General features: G+C 35.3%; 1 protein-coding gene across 16 annotated transcripts in view; it reads left to right on the top strand.

Annotated features, from left to right (window-relative positions):
* The window catches only part of C2CD5 (C2 calcium dependent domain containing 5), an 80,034-nt gene that overhangs the window by 38,464 nt on the left and 22,189 nt on the right, over positions 1-19,381 (top strand). For 7 of the 16 annotated variants that reach the window (XM_086756676.1, XM_086756653.1, XM_086756717.1 and 4 more), the window contains exons 11-16: positions 9,432-9,546; positions 12,014-12,109; positions 13,878-14,069; positions 16,630-16,816; positions 17,872-18,036; positions 18,372-18,512. In XM_086756676.1, coding sequence (XP_086612802.1) covers positions 9,432-9,546; positions 12,014-12,109; positions 13,878-14,069; positions 16,630-16,816; positions 17,872-18,036; positions 18,372-18,512 — 896 coding nt within the window. Of the gene's footprint in view, positions 1-9,431; positions 9,547-12,013; positions 12,203-13,877; positions 14,070-16,629; positions 16,817-17,871; positions 18,037-18,371; positions 18,513-19,381 lie in introns of all 16 variants that reach the window. The other 9 variants (XM_086756649.1, XM_086756644.1, XM_086756662.1 and 6 more) reach the window with 4 other exon arrangements.

Raw genomic sequence — 19,381 nt, forward strand, 5'->3', positions numbered from 1 at the left:
GCACAGATTCATAGAAAAGAGGGCACAGAGTGAGGGATGCGATGTTTTTCAGTAATATTTTATTCTGCTTTTCCACAGCCTTTCCAGAGGAGTGAGTATTCCTAAATGATTTTTATAGTTAATAAAAATATTATTGAATATTCTTTTTTTGAAGCAGATGCACCCTTATATTAATCAAATAATTTCCTTTGGGACAGTGCATTATTTTTCTTTTGGAGAGTTCTGAGTAGGTATTTACATAACTGAACAAAGGATGATCACTGTCAGTGAGTATAGAATTAGTATTCCATGTTCTGTTAGGGATTCATAAGTTAATAAACTTAGCATTTAAAATCTTTGGTTTAGAATTCTTTACCTAATAGTAAGTAATGCTGTTTAATCTGTTCATATTGATTTAAAAGTCTTCCTGAAATTTGTCTAATAGTGTGAAAGCCATCATAGACTTTTTGCTGCACAAATCATCCAATAAAGCTGTTGCTTATTGTACCACTACAGTTTGTTTTTGAATTGATAGTACATAAGAGAGAGAACCTTGGTCTTGCAGAAAATTGTTGTTCTTGCAGGTAACTTTCTAATTTCAAAATATGGGGCTTGACTAAAACTGTTATTTTGATATAATTTCCTTCGTGGATTGTAATGAGTTTGTTCAGCCTTGCAGTGTGTTGCATTGTGGTTGCAAATATGTAGTTGTAGAAGTTCTTGCCTGGCTCAAAATGTGTTAGAAGAAAACTAGAATTATTTTAGTTGAAAGGACACATTCCTAGCTGCTACATAATTACATGTAAACACGTCCTTATAAAACGTTTATGGACAAGATTGTAGGAAAATGGCAGATAGCACAAGTTCTAACTGACCATAACAGGATGACAGAAATAACTCTAGTTCAATGTTAATGGATAAGATCATTATCTGAGCTGAATTAGGCACAAGAGATTTTGTAGGTGGTGGTTTGCTTTTTTTTTTGGTTTTTTTTTTTTTTTTTTTTTTTTGGTTTTGTTTTCCTCCCTCCTGGTTCTGTTTGTACTTTGGATTCTGTTAGTGCAATTTGTCTTTGACAGTGTTACTTTTGTATGTTTTGAGGTTTTGGTCTCTAATGTGGTCTCATTGAGGTTCTGAACTCGCTCCAGAAGGTACTTTAGGAAAGGCTCCTTGGATACAGAAGTTTAGAGAGTCTTCTCTGACTAGCCTGTCTTAAAACAAAATCAGCAGTTGTGAGTGTATAGAAATTATGAATGCAGAGGTTCTGTGAATGTAACAAGTAAAAGCCTGAGGAGTTTAAACGGTGAATAGGAAATGCAGGGGCAGCATCATTTCCTGCTAATAATGCCGTCCCATTTCTGCAGTTGCACAGTGAGCTAGGCAGTCTGCATGGCAGTCAGCAAAAAAGTGACAGTCTTGTCTGCGAACATCTATCTGTGTCTGTTTGTTGGGAGATTTATATTTTTGTGTTTAAAATTATATGTGTTTCTTTCAAAGAATTATATGTGTTTCTTTCAAATTAGTATTGTTGTTTCTTGTTTCAAGGTTCCAGCTAGTTTGGCTTGTTTAAAGCTTTAAATCGTACTTGTAGTTCATTTTGTGATACTAGTTATAAAATAGATGAAATGTGGTTTAAGAAGACCTGTCTTGTTACAGCATAGTATCTCCAGCTTTGGGTAGTAGCCCCTTTGTTGCTGTCATTTGAAGATGTCCTTTGAAGGTTGCTCATGTTTTAAAATAGGTTGTATTTATTGTGCCAAGATGACAAAGCAACAGAGAGATACAAGATAGAATTAGATACAAGATAGAATCAGATAGAATCAGAGTAACAAGGGCAGACCTTGCCCTTGTTACTGTAATAGGATCAATTAAAACAGATTCCTAGATCTTTTTTACTGTTCCGCTCGTCTTGTGATTAGAGGAACCTTATGCACAGCTGTGAGGACTTCACCGTTATAAGATGAATGGCTGATTGAAACTAAACTCTGGAGTGATCAAGTTACACATTTCGGCCTGGCACAACCTGTCTCTGGTTTTCCAGAGACAAATTAATTGCTGATATTTAACATTTTGTTATGTCTGGGCAGTACTTTTGAACTTTTGTAATTATAAGGAAGTATGGTGAAGTTTAAACCTTTATTTTTACGTGTTATCTTAATAGTTTAATTTTTAATATGTATATAATGTACATATATAAATATTCTAAACATTTATTGTCTTCAAATGCTGTACCTTTTATTTTAGTTTTTTTAAAATTTTATTTAAGTTGTATCACATGGTGGTTTCCTTTAGCTATAAATTAAATTATTACTGCTATTCCTAGCAGACTTTCATTGACAATTAAAAGCAAAAGTGGTAGGAAATGTTACTGTTATGGCTGTGCAGTTAATACTTGGTGGTACTTGCAGCAGATTTTGTTGAACCAGTTTATGGAAAGCTATTGTCTCAAAGATTACTGTTAATATTTAGAAAAGGTTAAATTATGCTGTAGTCTGTCCAAATGATTCTTGCGTATTTATTCCTAAGATCAATTACCTGTAGAACTCGCAATGTGTGACTCATACAAGAAGTGAAGAACAGTGAAGGTTTGCTTTATTCAGTGTAAAACTACAAGTAGTTACTCTATTTTTTTAATTTGGGATATTCTGTTTAGATTTACAAAATTGAATTAGTTTAGGTCACAGATGTTATGTAACAGTGGACTATATAAAATACTTGTGCTAGTGATGTCAGTTGTAAGTCTTACAAGATGCTAATCTTTAGATATCTGAGCATTTATACTATTACAAGGAATATTTACTTGAGGAACAAATGCAAGGAGACATCTCAAGGCTTGCTGTCGGGGATGTTGAGAATAAAAAGTTGTTCAGGAATATATGGCTGAGCGAATTAGCTGATTGGAAGTTAAGGTAGGATTACAAAAGCCGAACTTTGAATTAGGATTTTTGTAATTCCCTTTTAGGGATGAGATAGGTAAAAACATCTCCTGATCCATTTCAGAATTCCTTAATGGAAGTGTAATTCCATTTGTTTCTGTCTAAATTATAAATACCTTAATCCCTATCAGAGATACAGAAGCTATGGAGATTCTGTTAATTCTGTTTCGTACTTAAAGTAACTTCTATTTTTGCTTTTATAAGGAAAAACAGAGTATTCTTTATCCTCCTAGGAGTGATGTAGGTTTTTTCATCGAATTCAGAATATGAGAAAAGAATTCAGGAGTTTTGATGGGAATGTTACCAAGATAAACACTTGCTGCTTCTCCATCTTGGGGTATATCTTGGTATTAAAGCTAACACTCCTCAGTAGTGAACTGCCAGTAGAAGGAATGATGCTGCGTTTGTGTATGATTTCTGCCATGTGCTCTTGCAGTCATCTGGTGGTCATGTAGTGGTTTGGCCTGACTGACCCAATAGAAAACTAGCCCTGCAAATGAATGGTTTTGTGTTCAATCAGACAGCTGAAGTATCTCAACCTGCTGGATGCAGTTTTAATCCTAAATGTTGTTAAAATTGTTTCTTCAGTAATTGAAGAATTTTTTCAACATTAAAACTTAAACCTGCTTTTTTGCGGATTCAGCAGTTTGGGCTTGAGAAGTGAGATACGTACTGTCTGACCTTATCTGGCAGAAGACCACTGATTCAATACTATTCTCCAGGCTGGATGTTTTGTCTGTAGTTTAAGTTTTGTAGGAGTAAGTGTACCTGTACTCTTTGGTGATGTGGTTGCACCGTTTTCTACTGTTTTAGTGTATCTTAGTTTTCATTTGATAAATCCCAATAATCTACTTGCTTCAGTTTCTGTATCATAAGCAAAGTTTTTGTTTTCACAGCTTTTAGTCTTAAAGATGAAAATAGGGAGTAGTTTTTAAAAAAGGATGGAGTGACTTTGAAATTCTTTTGAAAGTTTTAGGTTAGACTGTTGTAGGTTTAGTTATTTGCTACTCAAGTTTTGTGGTTAAACTTTACAAACAAGAAGATTTGGGTTTTTTTAGAATCAGAATAGTTTGGGTTGGGAAGGGACCTTTAAAGGTCATCTAGTCCAACCCCCCTGCAAGGAGCAGGGACATCTCCAACCAGATCAGGTTGCTCAGAACCTCATCCAACCTGGCCTTGAATGTTTCCAGGGATGGGGCATCAACCAACCTCTCTGGGCAACCTGTTCCAGTGTTCCACCATCCTCCTTGTAAAAAATTTCTTCCTTATGTCTAGTCTGAATCTACTCTCTTTTAGTTTAAAACCATTACCCCTTGTCCTATCACAACAGGCCCTACTGAACAGTCTCTCCCCATCTTTCCTGTAGGCCCCCTTTATGCACTGGAAGGCTGCTATAAGGTTTCCCTGCAGCCTTCTCTTCTGCAGACTGAACAGCCCCAACTCTCTCAGCCTGTCCCCGTAGAAGAGGTGCTCCAGCCCTCTGATCATCTTCGTGGCCCTCCTCTGGACTTGCTCCAACAGCTCCGTTTCCTTCCTTTTGTACGCTTATTTAATTGTTAAATATTTTAGAAACGTTATAGGAAATTTCAGTATTCGTAGGGTAACTAGAGAGGATTAAATTAAACCTCAAGGTCCAGGGAAGGGTGCTTGTAAACCTAACAAAGGTGTCTCTTAAAAAACCCCAAACTAACCTATAAAAAAAAAACCCACTTTTTTTTTTTCTTTATAAACTGATTAATAGGTTTTAATGAGGAAAGTACAAGAATAAGGGGATAAGGAAGATGTGGATAATGGCTCTGCTCAGTGAAAGACTCAAAGATTGAATTTGAAATAATATTATTGGTGTCTCCTTTGCCATTTTTGAGACAACAGAACAATAAGTCATTTGTAGATTGTGGAAACTTTCATAGTATGGTTGTCCTCATTTCAGAATGTTATATGCTAAATGTAAATATTTACGAAATTATACAATATTAAAATAGGTTGAAATTAATCCTGTAGTTCCTGCTTCAGAGTAGTTGTCTCAGGATGTCTAGGGATTCAGCTTAAATATAATAACTCTTGAGTATGGTCTGTGTAACCAAGAGGCCACTTTTAATTTTTCTTCAGTTTTTAAAAATCTATATGGACCTAGCCTAATACAGATTCTAAATGTTAATGTTAAAAGGCCCTGTACAAGTAAACATAGAATCATAGAATGGTTTGGTTTGGAGCACCACCATCTAGCAAATAACTTTGGAAAGATGTTGCTTCTCATGAATCAGAAAGTATTTATAGTGTCTAGGGTCATCTCCAAGTGGAAGGATTGGACAGGATGTTGTCGTGTTGACAATACAGCCTCACAGAAGTCAACCTCATATTTTGAAGGAAGGCCGTGGATGGAACTGACTCAGAGAACATTTAGGCCACAAAATAAATAGAATGCTGTCTGCATCTTCTAAAGCTGTTTAAGAAAACAAGTTTGGAAAGTCTCAGTTGGAGGAGGTTTGAGTTGGCCCGATTTTTATAGAATACTGTTGAAAATACTGTTCCTCAAGTCTTCAGCTCTAGAAACAGTGTGCTTTCCTTCCACTTTGGATAAATATCTTGCAGATTTTGAAACATGGATAAAAGTAGGTTTAATATTCAGTCTTTTGTTTCCAATAAAGGGCGCATAACAGCAGTGTAATTTTTGCAAACAATTTTGCTTAAAGTTGTAGATAAACCTTGCTGTAAACTACTCAGTAGATTTGCTAGAAAAGCTTGTGATTGAGTGCTGTGTATGCTTGCCTTTTTGCTTCCACCTAGAATCCAGGGCCATTACTTTCTGTAACCATTTCAGTGAGCTGCCATAGTTTTCAGTCTGTACTGTCACCTGATCCAAGCATGCGCCAAAATACCCACCGTTTCTGGCTACTGTCTGCTGAATCTGCTTTGCAAACCCTTAGTTCTTAAGCTTTTGCCTTAGCAAAGAACAACAACAGACACTCTTACGGAGTGTACTGGACACATGCCATCCTGCTTCCCTAACTCCTCTAATTGTTTATGTAAATCCTTAGCTCTACTAAACTTGTAAATGCTGTAATGGCATCCCCATGTGAAATTGTGTGGCTCATGTGTCAAAAAAGGCTGCTTGTGAAAATATTTGTTGGAAGAATATGAATGCTACACGTTGCACTGCATTCAGTGTTTTGTATCAATTTATTATTGCAATGTCATGGTGTTTGATTTTAATTGTAGACAATCATTTTGTGTTCTAATATGCAAAGGTAAGTTCATGTTAACTGCAAATGTACAGTATTTATATATAAACATACTGATTCATATTTTTGGCCTCTTTCTGGAAGAAAAAAAATACTGAATTAAATGTCTTAAGCAGAGGACCCAGTCTTCTTTACAAACACTTGTTTATGCATGACTTGTATAGAATTTTTTGAACTTGTGCAATGAGAATTTATGGGATTTTTGGGAAGATACTGGGCCTGATTCTGTTAACACTGGAAAATTGTTCTTATGTCTAGTAAGAATGAAAATGGTCCCTTATATTACTGTAGTTAATAGTTTTGTTAATTCTGATGTTGAACAGATTCTCAGAGGAAAGTGTTAAATGTTGCTTTAGCAAGACATAGTGTTGAGCAACCTCACAACAATATATGCTTTCCATTATGATAAGGCATTCTTGTAGACAGGTGAAAAAAAAAGTGTTAACTCTCCTAGGAACTTGTGCTTAAACTTTAATTTAAACTAAATTTTTGTGGAGGAAAGTTAAATGTTTGCGTAGAGTTTGGGACCCGTCACTACTGTTTCTACCTTTTCTGTTCCCCTTAAGCATACTTGTTCCCTTTCAACATTTCATTCTCTTTCAGTTTTTACTGTGGCTACGTACCTTTTCAGTGTCATATTCTTGTTTGTAACCTTATTCTTTATTCCACAGCACTCCCCCCTGTTCATCCCCAATCACTTCACCTGTTGCTCACTTTCAACTCCTTTGTCATGACTTTACATTTTCTTGCACTTTTTGTCATAGAAAGGTCATTGGTGACAAGTAGGAGCAATTTTTGCCAAATAGTGCCTAAAGGTGTGAAGAGAGAAATGATGATTTAGTAAAATTGGCTTTTTACTCTTTATGTCTAGAAAAAGTTTACTTCTCCTTTGCAGGTGTTTTTCTGTGAAGTACAAAAATTTGTGTGGCTGTTCAGTCAATGTTTATAACCAGCTGCCTATGATAAGTCTAATTGAGCAAGAATTGTTCAGCATTGTTCAGTAGCTTTTCCTACTACTTAACAATTCTCTGTTATGGAGAGAAACACACATTGATAAGCAGTCTTTTTGTCTGTGATTGCATGGAGAAGGAGGAATTGCTCCCAAGATCTGTATCAATTCCACCATAATATTTACAGAACGTGCTTGTGGTCTCACATCTTCCATACAGCTCTGCACTTTGTCAGATGTTGTAGCTTTTGCCTTAAAATGGATTTCCAAAGTTGTTCTGTTCACCTACTACTGCTGCCGTTAACTGGTGGCAGCAATCGCAGCCTCTGTTCAGACAGAGATGCACATGCGAAAGAGCAGACATTTTACCTCCCACTTTCCTTTGTGTACCACAAATGGCTCTCACAGCTGAGCTTGGGAACTCCAACCTTATGATGAGATGGGTTATTTCTGCATGATTCTCAGCTCTTGAAAGCTAAAAAGTGTGAGACCGTGATACCAGGCACTCCAGCCATCTGAGTCAGGATTACTGTGTATCACCTCAAGCATTTGATTTTCCCAGTCAGTGAAAGTGTTCAGACAGTATTTTCATGTTGAGAAACATCGAAGTGCAGTGCCTCAAGCTTCTACTAGTAATACATTGAAACGTGCTGAAGGTGAACGTGGATATAATGGAACATGGTTGATATGGTTCATGAAAATTCTTAGTCTGTTTTGTGTCTTAATTGTGTATATTTTCGCCTTGATTGTGGAGAACTATCACTGTAGGGTTTTTTCTTCTTAGTGTTTGTTTCTTAAAGGTTGGATAAACTTTGGTCTGCACACCCAAGGCTGCTGTTAGTGCAATGCTATGAGTTGCGCAGTTACACAAACATTAACATCTGAAGTTAGGGATAGTTGAATATACATACCTCTATGCTTTTTTTTTTTAAATTAGAAATTGTAATTAGTTTATTTTACAAAACTGAAAGCCTAGTTCTTGATGAAAAGTTGAGATAAATTCATTAATGAATACATCTTGCTGTACAGTATTTTTCTTTCAGTAAATTCAAAATGCGTGTATATCTGCATCGTTCATTTTTGTTTGTCATGTTGTCGAAGAACCTAGTGTATGATATAGAGTTATCATACACTGTATTTAGAAATAGTCCTGGTAGTATGATATTGGTTCCAAATGAATCTCAGGTTTTGACATTGATATTTGAAATTATGATTCAGCAAGGAGATCTCAGTGGCTAAAAGTTTGTATCTCTGCAAAGTGTAGGTGATTTCAGGGAAATTGTATAAGAATCTATCTACCTCGAACCCTTTGTAGCATCTGAGAGCCTATTGTTATTGTTTTTCCCCTTATTTTGTGTATCAACAATTAACATCATTCTCAAGTAAGTTTGTTGTTACGGGTAAACCATTTTGAAAGAAGAAACAGTAAATAGCAGTACTTGTAAATGTAAATTGTAAATGACAATACTTGTTTACTTCATATGTAAAAAGCCCCTGAGACAAGCTTTAGTTCTAGGAAACTAATTGCTGAACAGTTAAAATAAAGGGATTGCATAAACTTATTCTAGTAGCCCTCTTTTTTGCATTTGTAATGTAGTAGTCAAGGAAAGCAGGTAGGATACGTTTTAAAATATAACCTCAAAGACAATAAAGGTAATTAGATAAAGAATCCATTGAGGGGAGTGGGGGAGAAAAAAAGGTGTGGTTGCCAGGGTACCAAATACATAGTCAACCTACATCTTGTAATTCTTAATGTTATTAATGTAGAAGTTTCAAATATCTATGGCTTCTCAAAGTGAGAAGTGCTGCAATAAGGATGACAGAGCTGTGTATTTGATTAGTGAACTGGTCTTGAACAAATGTTTTTCCTCTCAACTAGATTTAAAAAATTATTCAGATTATTTCAAAGATGTCAGGTGTCTATCAAAGATTACTATTACTAATAGTTTTTTAATATTACCAAGTATCGCTGATGCCTTGTTGCAAGTTACATGCTGCTCTCGTGTTGTTGGAAACTGACAGTATGGTCTTCAAGCGGGTAGAAACTGGAACATTATCCACAGTATTTTGGTGTTATCTGTCACATGGACAACAACAAGAATGCAGTAAGTTACCAGAACCTGTTCCCATAGGTGATAAACAAGAAAATGAATGAAAAAGCCCTATTAATGTTTCCTTGAAGTGCAGTAGCTAGGAAATAAAAAGTGGCCAGATAAAACAAAACACTTGAATATGAAAAACTAGACTTTTCAGTTTAATTGCATGAAGCTTTCTTCATGTTGACATAGTGCAGAATAGTGAACTCATTTATACTTTGTCTTTCAGATGAACCAGAGACACGAGATGCATGGTGGGCAGAAATCAGACAAGAAATAAAATCCCATGCCAAGGCATTGGGTTGTCATGCAGTAGTGGGCTACAGTGAATCAACTAGCATTTGGTAAATCATAATGATGATTTGATTTTTCAAAGTGCCACAGAAAATTTATTTCATCCTCAGTGAATTAAAAATGATGAACTATTTCAACACAGTTGTGGGTACTGTCTATTTTACCGACTTCAGAGAGTTTGTTAAAGTAACTTTCTGAGATTTCAGTATTTTGCTGCCTTTTTTTTTTTTAATATGTTTTGGTTGGGGTTTTTGTTGGGTTTTAGGTTTTTTCTATTGAACTTTACAATTTTTTTTTTTAAATATTCAAACCTACATGTTTGCTTTTGTAGTAACAATGTTATTTTATCTATGAAGTTTTATAAACCTAATCTACCTAAATACTTCTCTTCCTAAAAGTGTATGTATTGCAGTTTCATTGTTGGGTAACAACTGGCAGACCAGTACTTAGATGGTAAACTTCAAACCTGAAGCACAAGTTCTTTAGTAGGAATGTATTAATTGGAAATCAAAGGAGAATATGCTTCCTGATAGATCTAGAATACTTTAGGTGTAAATGTTCTGTATTTCTTTCTGGAAAATGAATGTCATTATTTTTGCCGTTCAGCACTACAGTACTGTTTAACATGTTAAACTGCAGCTCTGAGTCTTTCTGAGGCTGAATTCCCCAGTCCTGCATCCTATTCCAGCCAAAACTCCAGTGTCTTACCTTTTTCCCTTTGGCTGCGAAAATTCCAATCTTGTGTATTTTGGTGACTTAATAACAGACTTTCTGGGAGACTTGGGAGAAATAATTTGGGATTAATCTAATTAGTTATCCTTCTCTCTGGCCCGGGAAAGGTTATGTCTATTTCTAGCTCTGGAAAGTAATCTATGAAGAGCTCCTCCTGGGATCAGGTGTGTCTGATTTATCAAACAGAAAAGTACTCTCGCTCGCTAGATGTTTAGAATTGCTTTAGGAAAGTAACTGAACCAAACTCAGCCATCTGAATTTCTTTTCTGTCAAGTTGATTTTGCCTAAATACTATAAAGAAAAAGCACTAAGGATTTGTCTTTTTTAAAGAGAGAAGTTGGAAAAAGAAGTTTCATTTTACTTTGCAGTTAATAAGTTGAAGAAAGAAATACAGAGTTACACAGTGCTTTTATGAGCAGTGCACACCATTTCTTGGTGAAGTAGTAAGATAACCAGAAATGATTAGTCTGAAAGCCACAGCATTGATTGCTTCACAATTGCTGCTCCTTCACATTTATTGCTTCATGGCATGTAAAAAAAAAAAAAAAAACAAACCCAAAACCAACTACCGGATATGTTGATCTTTCACAAAACTTGAAAACAGTTTTTTGGAATTCAGGTGCTTGTGCTAGTAGAGTAGGAAACAGGAGAACTTAGCTTTGTAATAGACAGCACATGGTTTATTTTCCTTATACTGTCTTATCTGGTTGTGTCCTGTCTTGCTTGGTGTATTAAATACTATATATACCTTAGAACTGCGATGTGCAAGTTTACATTGCTGAGGGATGAACTTCCACTAAAAATGGAAGATTTATTACTTTGACTGTCAGACTCCTGGTAAAAAGCATGAATATTTTTGTATAGATAGGCAGTCAGTTATTGGGTTATTTCACACTTAAGTTTTCTTAAGGAATTTAGTATGGTAGAGTTCCCATGCTTAGTTGCCTGTTCAACTTTATTTCATGCTTAAAGAGCAAGGTTCTGTCTGTAAGTACTGGTCTGCCAGACGTGTTATGTATAAAAAATTATTCTGGAGAGAGAAATAAAAAAGGCACATGGATCATTCTAGAAAATAATTGGATAGCTTTGTTCCATTTTTTTTCTAATACAGTATTTTAAGTACTGAATGTTAGAGACTTGTTTCTTATTTAGCAATTTCAGAAATATTAAAAGCTCTGTGATCATGCTTTGTACTTCTGAGAGCTTTAACTGCTGTATCGGGAATATGGTCAGTTGCTTTACATGCTGTATGTACCATTATTTTAGTTGTTCATAGTAAAATTTTGCTGGTTTGCTACTTTTTATCCTCCAAGAAGCACTCTTGTCAGTGTTGTATTGTAACTTCATTTTGAGAATGAATGTTTATAACATTATGAGGTTATCGATTTCCATTTTACTTTGGTAAAAAATTATGCCTTTTTTTTTTTTAATGTTTCTTTACTTTTATTGATTGGCTGGATTTCTTTGCATTATTAACCATTATATTGAAAATCATACTTAAACCTGGTTAGCCTTTGCAATGTTATAACATATTATTTGTAACATAGGGCAAAGCTCTTTAGTCTTTCTGTTCAGTCTTTTTCCATCTCTTACTTATGCAATGGTTTAAATGCCGGAAGAGGATTATTTGTGATATTTAATGGATCAAATTGCACAAACACACAAAATTAGTACTTCCATTGAATTGATTGAGACTTTTGTACCAATCTTTTAATATAATAGTTTTAAATTAAAGTAGCTCTAAGTAGTACGAATTCACTTTGTTGTAATTCTTTTCTCTTATAGTGAAGAGGTCTGTATTTTGTCCGCGTCTGGCACAGCAGCTGTACTGAACCCTAGGTTTCTTCAGGATGGCACCATGGAAGGCTGTTTGGAACAAAGGTTGTCATGGCAGCCTGGCTTCTTTTCCATAGGGTCAGAGAAGGGAGAGGTTGATTTTTTTCCTCAGAGCCAAGATAGTTCTTCTCTATTAGGGTAGGTTACAGTGTTACAGTGCAGGATGCGGGACCAACCACTTTTCTGCTTTTCACTAACAACAACAACAACAGAAGTAATGGAACTCTGCACCAAATTAGATATTCTGTTTTTATTTCTAACAGTCTGAATAAGGTAACACATTTGACTACTAACCACAGATTATAACTCAGTTTTTTTTCTTTGCTGCTCTTCAGGTATCTTTCTCAACTTTATATCTTACTATCAAAAAATGATACATGTATGGTAAATTACATATGCCAAATGCTGCTATGGCTTTAGTATCTGTATATATGCTCTCTATATACTATTTAAGAGCTGTATGGGAGAGAAAATAGCTCACTTGTAAGACAAAGATGGTGCCAGATTCTTTCAAAAGATGTATGTTTTAGTTGAAGTTTATGAGCAAAATAAGGAAACTGAAGGAAAAACATGAAGTTTCCCTTTATTTCTGCTCTTGCAAATAAAATTTGAAGAATGAGTATTGACAAATAGTTCTTTTTGGCAAGAAATAATTAGATTAACTAATGCATATTGGTAATTTATTATATATTCATCTGGATAGTTATCAAATATTTCAAGGGATTATTGTAGTCATAAGGCGATTTATTACACATTAGCACTTGTATTACTTTTCCCATAATAACCTTGCCAACATAGTAGTATTCTTTTACTTTGTTAGCAGGAGGCCATTATCTTCTTGTGTAGATAGACTTCTGAAAACTGTAGCCAGAACAAAAATATTTATTTCCATATTCACTATATGATGGAGAGAAAGAAATGTCACGTTCATAATAGGAAGAAAACTGCATTTTTATCCAAATATGTATTTTGATGCTACTGAGAGTCTTACCATGGATTAGAAATGCCAAAGGAAGGTAAAACAACTAAACAGACAAAGCCCATGTTTGAAACAAAATGTATCTGCCAAAGTCTGTGATAACTAACGTTCCAAATCTGACAAATTTGCTTAAGCATCTCTTCAAAATTCACTGAGAAGAATTGTTTATGTCAAACAGAATATATTTGCGGTGGTGCAGTTAGTTTGTGCTTTCCTTGTTCATATTCTTACAGTGGTCGTTCCTGAATATTTCTTATGGGGGAGAGGGACTAAGTGTTCTAAGTGAATAACAAGTTTTACCTAATACCTTATCTTAGGAAATAATCTTGCTGTTCTTCTTACAATGTAAATATATGTTTTGCTGCTTTTCAGTAGGATGGTTGGTTTGTTGTTTATGTTCTGTTTCTTAGGCTTGTTTAAGTTTTTGGGCACAATCCATGTAAAAGAGACTTTTTATTGTGTTTGGTACAGCAGATTCTCTGTACAACTGTTGTACCATGGACTACATTTAGAAATCATAGTGCCTAAAGCCAACTCAGTAATGTTTTAGGTTTATATAAGCTGTTGGTCATTGTATGTACTTTTTCTTGATCCCTGCATAACAAATTTCAGTGCAAGTTTTATTTATAGCATTTGAGCTAGTAGTGTGCAGTCTAATTTTATTCTTCTAATTCATAAAATGCAATACTTGTCACATTGGTATAGTGGAGCAGAGTATAGCTGCAGTGTATGATTTAAGTAGCTATATGTAGATGTTTGTACACATGTGCACACATTGATCATTGTTAATAAGATGCAGATGTTTTAAGTATATTCTCCATAATGTATTTTTAGGATTGAAGAAGCTTCGCCACCAGGTTGTGGATTTTGCCATATACCATATGATGAACTGAACATGCCATTCCCTGCTCACCTCACTTACTGTTACAACTGCAGGAAGCAAAAAGTTCCTGATGTTCTTTTCACCACAATTGATCTTCCTGTAGAGGCAATAGTTATTGGGAAGGGATGTCTTATTCAAGCCAGGTATCTATCAAAATGTTTTCTTCATTAAATCCTGGAGATCTTTGAAAGAATTCCTGTTGCTAAAATCCAGTGTGTCATCAAATCTTTAAATTTTATGTTGAACTGCTAGGAGTTAATGACAGTGTATTAGGGTACACGAGGAGAAGGAACTCCTCCCCGTCTGTTACGTGTCATGTTTATTGATGGACATCTGGTAACTTGTCCATGTTGATGGGCATTTGGTAAATGTTCTGCCTTTTTTTTTAATGCCTATGGAAATTGATGTGTCTTGTCTGCCTGAATGTAAGAATTTTCATGCTTTAACTTGCTGTTTGGGACTGCTGATGTGGACAGATACAACTATTGCACTGGAAATTCAATGAACTATTTAAGTCAGTTGTGTTAATTCTGTGCCGATGTCCATAACTGAAATAATCTCCGTAGAATTGTTGGCTATGTCCAGTTTATGCTGTGTCTTTGAATTTGAGTTGGCACCTGTCCTCTTGAACATCTTAATGATATAGATGGGATGGTGGACTGTATTCTCTTTAAGTTTGCCAGTTACACCATGTAGACAGGGATCAGCCAGTATGATTGCTGCCTGGTTTTGTCCTCTGTTGAGATTAAGAGAGACATCAGAAGCTAGAGCAAGTTCAGTGGAGGGCTACCACAGGAGTAAGGAGCACCTGCCGTTTGAAGAGAAAGGTGCGGGTGCTGGACTTGTTCAGTCTGGAGAGAGGAAGGGTTAGGAGGACCTAATAGCAGCCTGCCAGTACCGATAAGGAGGTTATGAAGGGTCTTCACAATGCTGCACAGTGCAAGAGTGAGAGACAATGGGCATAAGTAGAAGCAAGAGAGATTCAGAGTGGATGTAAGGAAAAACTACTTACCCATGGAGGGCAGTCGGGCAGTGGAGCGGTTTGCCTAGGAGATTGTGCAGTCTCCATTTTCAAGGCATTTTCAAGACCTGACTGGATAAAGCTCTGAGCATCCTGGTTCGAGTTCAGAGTTGACTCTGCTTTGTCTGTGCAGGAGGTTGCACTAGAGGCCTCCTGAAGTCCCTTCTCACCTGAGTTTTTTTGATGATCCTGTGATTATCTTCCCTGACTTATGCTAGAGAAGAATTACGGGATCTGCTGTGTTCTGTGCTCCTCCTTTGGTATTTTCCATATTATTAAACTTTGTGTTCAGCTCCATTGTGGAAATAGACTTCCAGTGTCACATGGTGATCCCTGATCTGTCTCTAGAACACTTGCAGATACCCTGTTTTCTCTAGAGTGATTCCTCAAACATTCCTGTCCTCCAAAAAAAAAAAAAAAGAAAAAAAGGAAGATTTTGGCGTGAACTTATTACAGTTGGGTGAATTACTGTGTTTTCCTGATCATGTAATAAATGTGGTCCTTAGAAGAAAGTGTCATCTGTTCACATCACTGAAATACATAGCTGTCATTTGCTCTTTTTGAACGAAAATTTGTCACTGAAGTTAGGCAGTCATTAAATTGGTGTGGAGTTTGAATTCCAGCTTACAAGACTAAACCCAAAGAGTGGAATATTACTAACATAATAGAGTCAGAGATAGTATTTCTATACTCTTTCTTATATTCTTTTAAAGTAAGTATTTTTAATCAGGTTAGTGCTTGAGCTGTGAGGGCATTTTTTTTTTCTTTATTCCGAAGTGTGCCTTGAATAACTGTATTAATAGGAATTTCAAAAGTTTTACCAGTAGATATAATTTCCTATGCTTGTACATGAAGTTTTTAAGAGGTTTTCATCAACAGAAATAAATTTTTGCATTTGGGTTCTTAATAGAAGAAAAGCTGAAAAGACAAATTTTCAGATGAGTCAATCTCAAGGCGTTCTTTCAAAGAACTGACATTTTTATTTTACAGTGGCAGCAATCTAGAAGAATATACCTCATCAGGCCTGAGGCTCAATTGAAAAGGGCTGCTGTAGCTGTCCCTTGAAATAATCTGGTTTTGTGAGGGAATGTTGAACAAATGCCAGATAACTTGCAACAGCAAAGAAGTTGTGTTTGTCTTCAGTATTTGCTTTGACAAAAGTGAGCAGCGCAAATTTTAATAGTTGCTGCTATATGATAGGAGTGTTAATATATTTAGCTGAACATCTAGTAGATGGTTATCTGGAATCTGTAGAAAACTTCTTTACGTTACGTAGTTACTCAGTGCTGTTATTACGACAAAAACCCTGTATGATGCATGTTGTTTCTGTCTGATAACAGTCCTTAGACATGTTGCTGAATGTTATGAATTGTTCTGTTTCATAAATTTATTTTTTATGTTACCCATTTTTGTTAGTATAAATACAGAGTTTCGTATTAAAAATGAAAATCAAATCTTACTTATTGAGACTCGGTGCCTCGGTATGCCTTGATCTTTCTGATGGGAGTTTAATTTTTTACATTTCTTTTTAATGTATTTTAGAATACATTAAAAAGAAACTGATTGTATTCGGTTATACAATGGAGGGGGGAATCAAAATACCCTGTGATCACTTTGAGTCTTCAGCAGTCCATTGAAAACTGTTTATCCACTGGTGTCGTTTTACTGTTTCATATTGTCAGGTTATGCCGTCTGAAGAAGAAAGCTCAAGCTGAAGCAAATGCGACATCTATCAGTAATCTCTTGCCATTTATGGAATATGAAGTGCACACCCAACTGATGAATAAACTTAAGCTGAGAGGAATGAATGCTCTGTTTGGGTTGAGAATTCAGATCACTGTGGGTGAAAATATGCTAATGGGGTTGGCAGTAAGTACAGTTTTAATCTTGGTATTCTTTTGCTTTCTTACAGTATTTTTTTCAGGATACGAAGACATAGAAGTGTTGTGGAATTCAGAGTAACTAGAGATACTGAAATGTCGTTTTAAGAATAAGTGAAGTGGTGGAAAGGAATGAGGATCTAATTGTTGACAACTCAGGACAGTCTTTCAGCACTAGAAAAAGAAGATTCGAATCTCTGAACTCTGTTGAAGGACAAGATTATTAGAAAGGATATGAGAGGAAAAGAAACTTTAAATGGTTTAATGACATAAATTATAGAAAAAAAAAGATTGTGTTCTTTAAAGGTCCTGTCAAACAGATCCCTGTTCCTCAGGTTGCATTATAGTTCCATGACAAATAAGGTCAATTAAGTCTCTCAATTAATATTTTAATTAGTTACCAACAAGGGAAAGATCTGTTGCCTCTTCTTTGACGGCACTGAAGAAATAAATGAGAGGTTTCTCTAAGTGTCTTAGAGATAGCCAAGAAGTGTTAATTAATACTATTTTCTAACCTTATTTTGTCATGTGGGGTTAGAATAGTGAAGTATGCTGCTGTTTCCTATATAGGAAGGGTAAGATACAGTGTAAGGGGATGTTTGAGTAATATTGACTGACTTGCTTGTTCTTTTGTCTGAACTGATGATCTGTGTTCTGTAAATAGTATTGTCACAAATTTAGTGACACTGTAAATGGTTTGGACAGATTTTAAATCCTGGAAACCATCGCTTGCCTATGCAAAATATACTAGGGCAGAGGTTTTAATTCATACTTACTTTGAAACTTTTATGTAAGTTTAGAGCTCTACCATGGAAAACACCCATGAGAAGGAGACAGTTTATTAAAAGAAGAGTGATTTTATTTATTTTTTTTTTCATAAGTGAACCAGAGAGAGAGATACATTTATTATGGGAAGAGATCATGCTGTAATGTGCATGTCACAGTGTTGTCCATTATAGCATAAGCATTAGGGAAAACTTTATGTGAAAATACTCAAAGTACATGCTTATATAATTGTCATTTTTCTTAATGACTTTTTAAAAGTCTGCAACAGGTGTGTATCTAGCAGCTTTGCCAACACCTGGTGGTATTCAGATTGCTGGGAAGACTCCAAATGATGGCACCTATGAGCAGCATATATCTCACATGCAAAAGAAAATAAATGATACGATAGCAAAAAACAAGGAACTTTATGAGATTAATCCTCCAGTAAGTAAAGCTTTTATATTCCTAAAAAATAAAGCATTCTGAGTCAAACAGATACACACCATGTATATCCATGAATTCTTATTGACTGAATCATGCAGAACATAAGTTGTTTTTTTAATAGAGATCTAGATTCCTTTCACTACTTTTGGGGAGCCTGCTTGAATTTTCAGATCTCTTAAGCCACATATCCAAATCAGTTTGTACTTATTTACATGTATTTCTCAGTAAAATTATTTTCAGAATGTTCTCATTCTTGGAACTGTTAACAAATCACTTAAAATTGAAATTATTTCTAAGTTTTATAAAACAACTGTTAATTTTTATATGTTTTTTAGGAGCTACCTGAGGAAATCATTGGGTCTCCCATTCCAGAGCCAAGACAACGTTCCAGGTTATTAAGATCTCAATCGGAAAGCTCTGATGAAGTTACAGAGCTAGACCTTTCACATGGGAAAAAGGATGCTTTTGTCTTGGAGGTGATAAATGTTTTCACTACTCATTTTCTGAAGATAATGAAATATGTATTAAAAAAAGAGTTTTATTTTCCTGAAAGACATATTAAAAAAGAGTAAAGTTTTCTTACTCATCTCCAAAGATAGTTCTTAAATTGTATATGAATTTTTCCATTTTGTATCAATAGAAAATATCTCTCTTATTCTGTTTCCTTAAAGCATAGCTATGTTATGTCTAGGAACAATATCTGAATAGCCCTGCTATTCATGAACATGTAGCAGTATCTAGAGTAATAACTAAGAGCTGTAAGAAATACCCTTCTGCCTACTTCAAGCAGCAGTCATGACTGATCCAAAACTTAGATGTATTTTTATTAACATCGAGGTTCTGTGTTGTCACACTTTACATTTAGCAAAGAAACATCTCCCCATTTCAAAACTCTTACTGTTACAGGTGGATATTCAGAATTACTAATTTCTAGAACTGATAGTATTCATAACATTCAAAAGAAGACGTCAAGAGAATACATAAAAGAAGACTAGCTTTTCTGAATTTCAGCTGCTGTTTTTCAGAGTTCAAGAATTTAAAACTTCAGAAAATACCTTCCCATTCTTTCTACAACTAGAAATAAGAACAACAGCTATAGATAAAGAATATAGATTTCGTTTACCTATCTGTTCACTAAAATTCAAAGATGCAATTTTAACATTGTACGGTTTTGAAGGAAAGGAGGGCAAAAATTTACTCAAAGTGCAGAAGTACCAACCAATCTCAATTTAACAGCTTGCCCAGAGAGGTGGTGGATGCCCCATCCCTGGAAACATTCAAGGCCAGGCTGGACGGAGCTCTGAGCAACTTGATCTGGTTGGAGGTGTCCCTGCTCCTTGCAGGG

This window comes from Chlamydotis macqueenii, chromosome 1, assembly GCF_036417535.1.
Source record: "Chlamydotis macqueenii isolate bChlMac1 chromosome 1, bChlMac1.mat, whole genome shotgun sequence".
Classification (NCBI taxonomy): Eukaryota; Metazoa; Chordata; class Aves; order Otidiformes; family Otididae; genus Chlamydotis; species Chlamydotis macqueenii.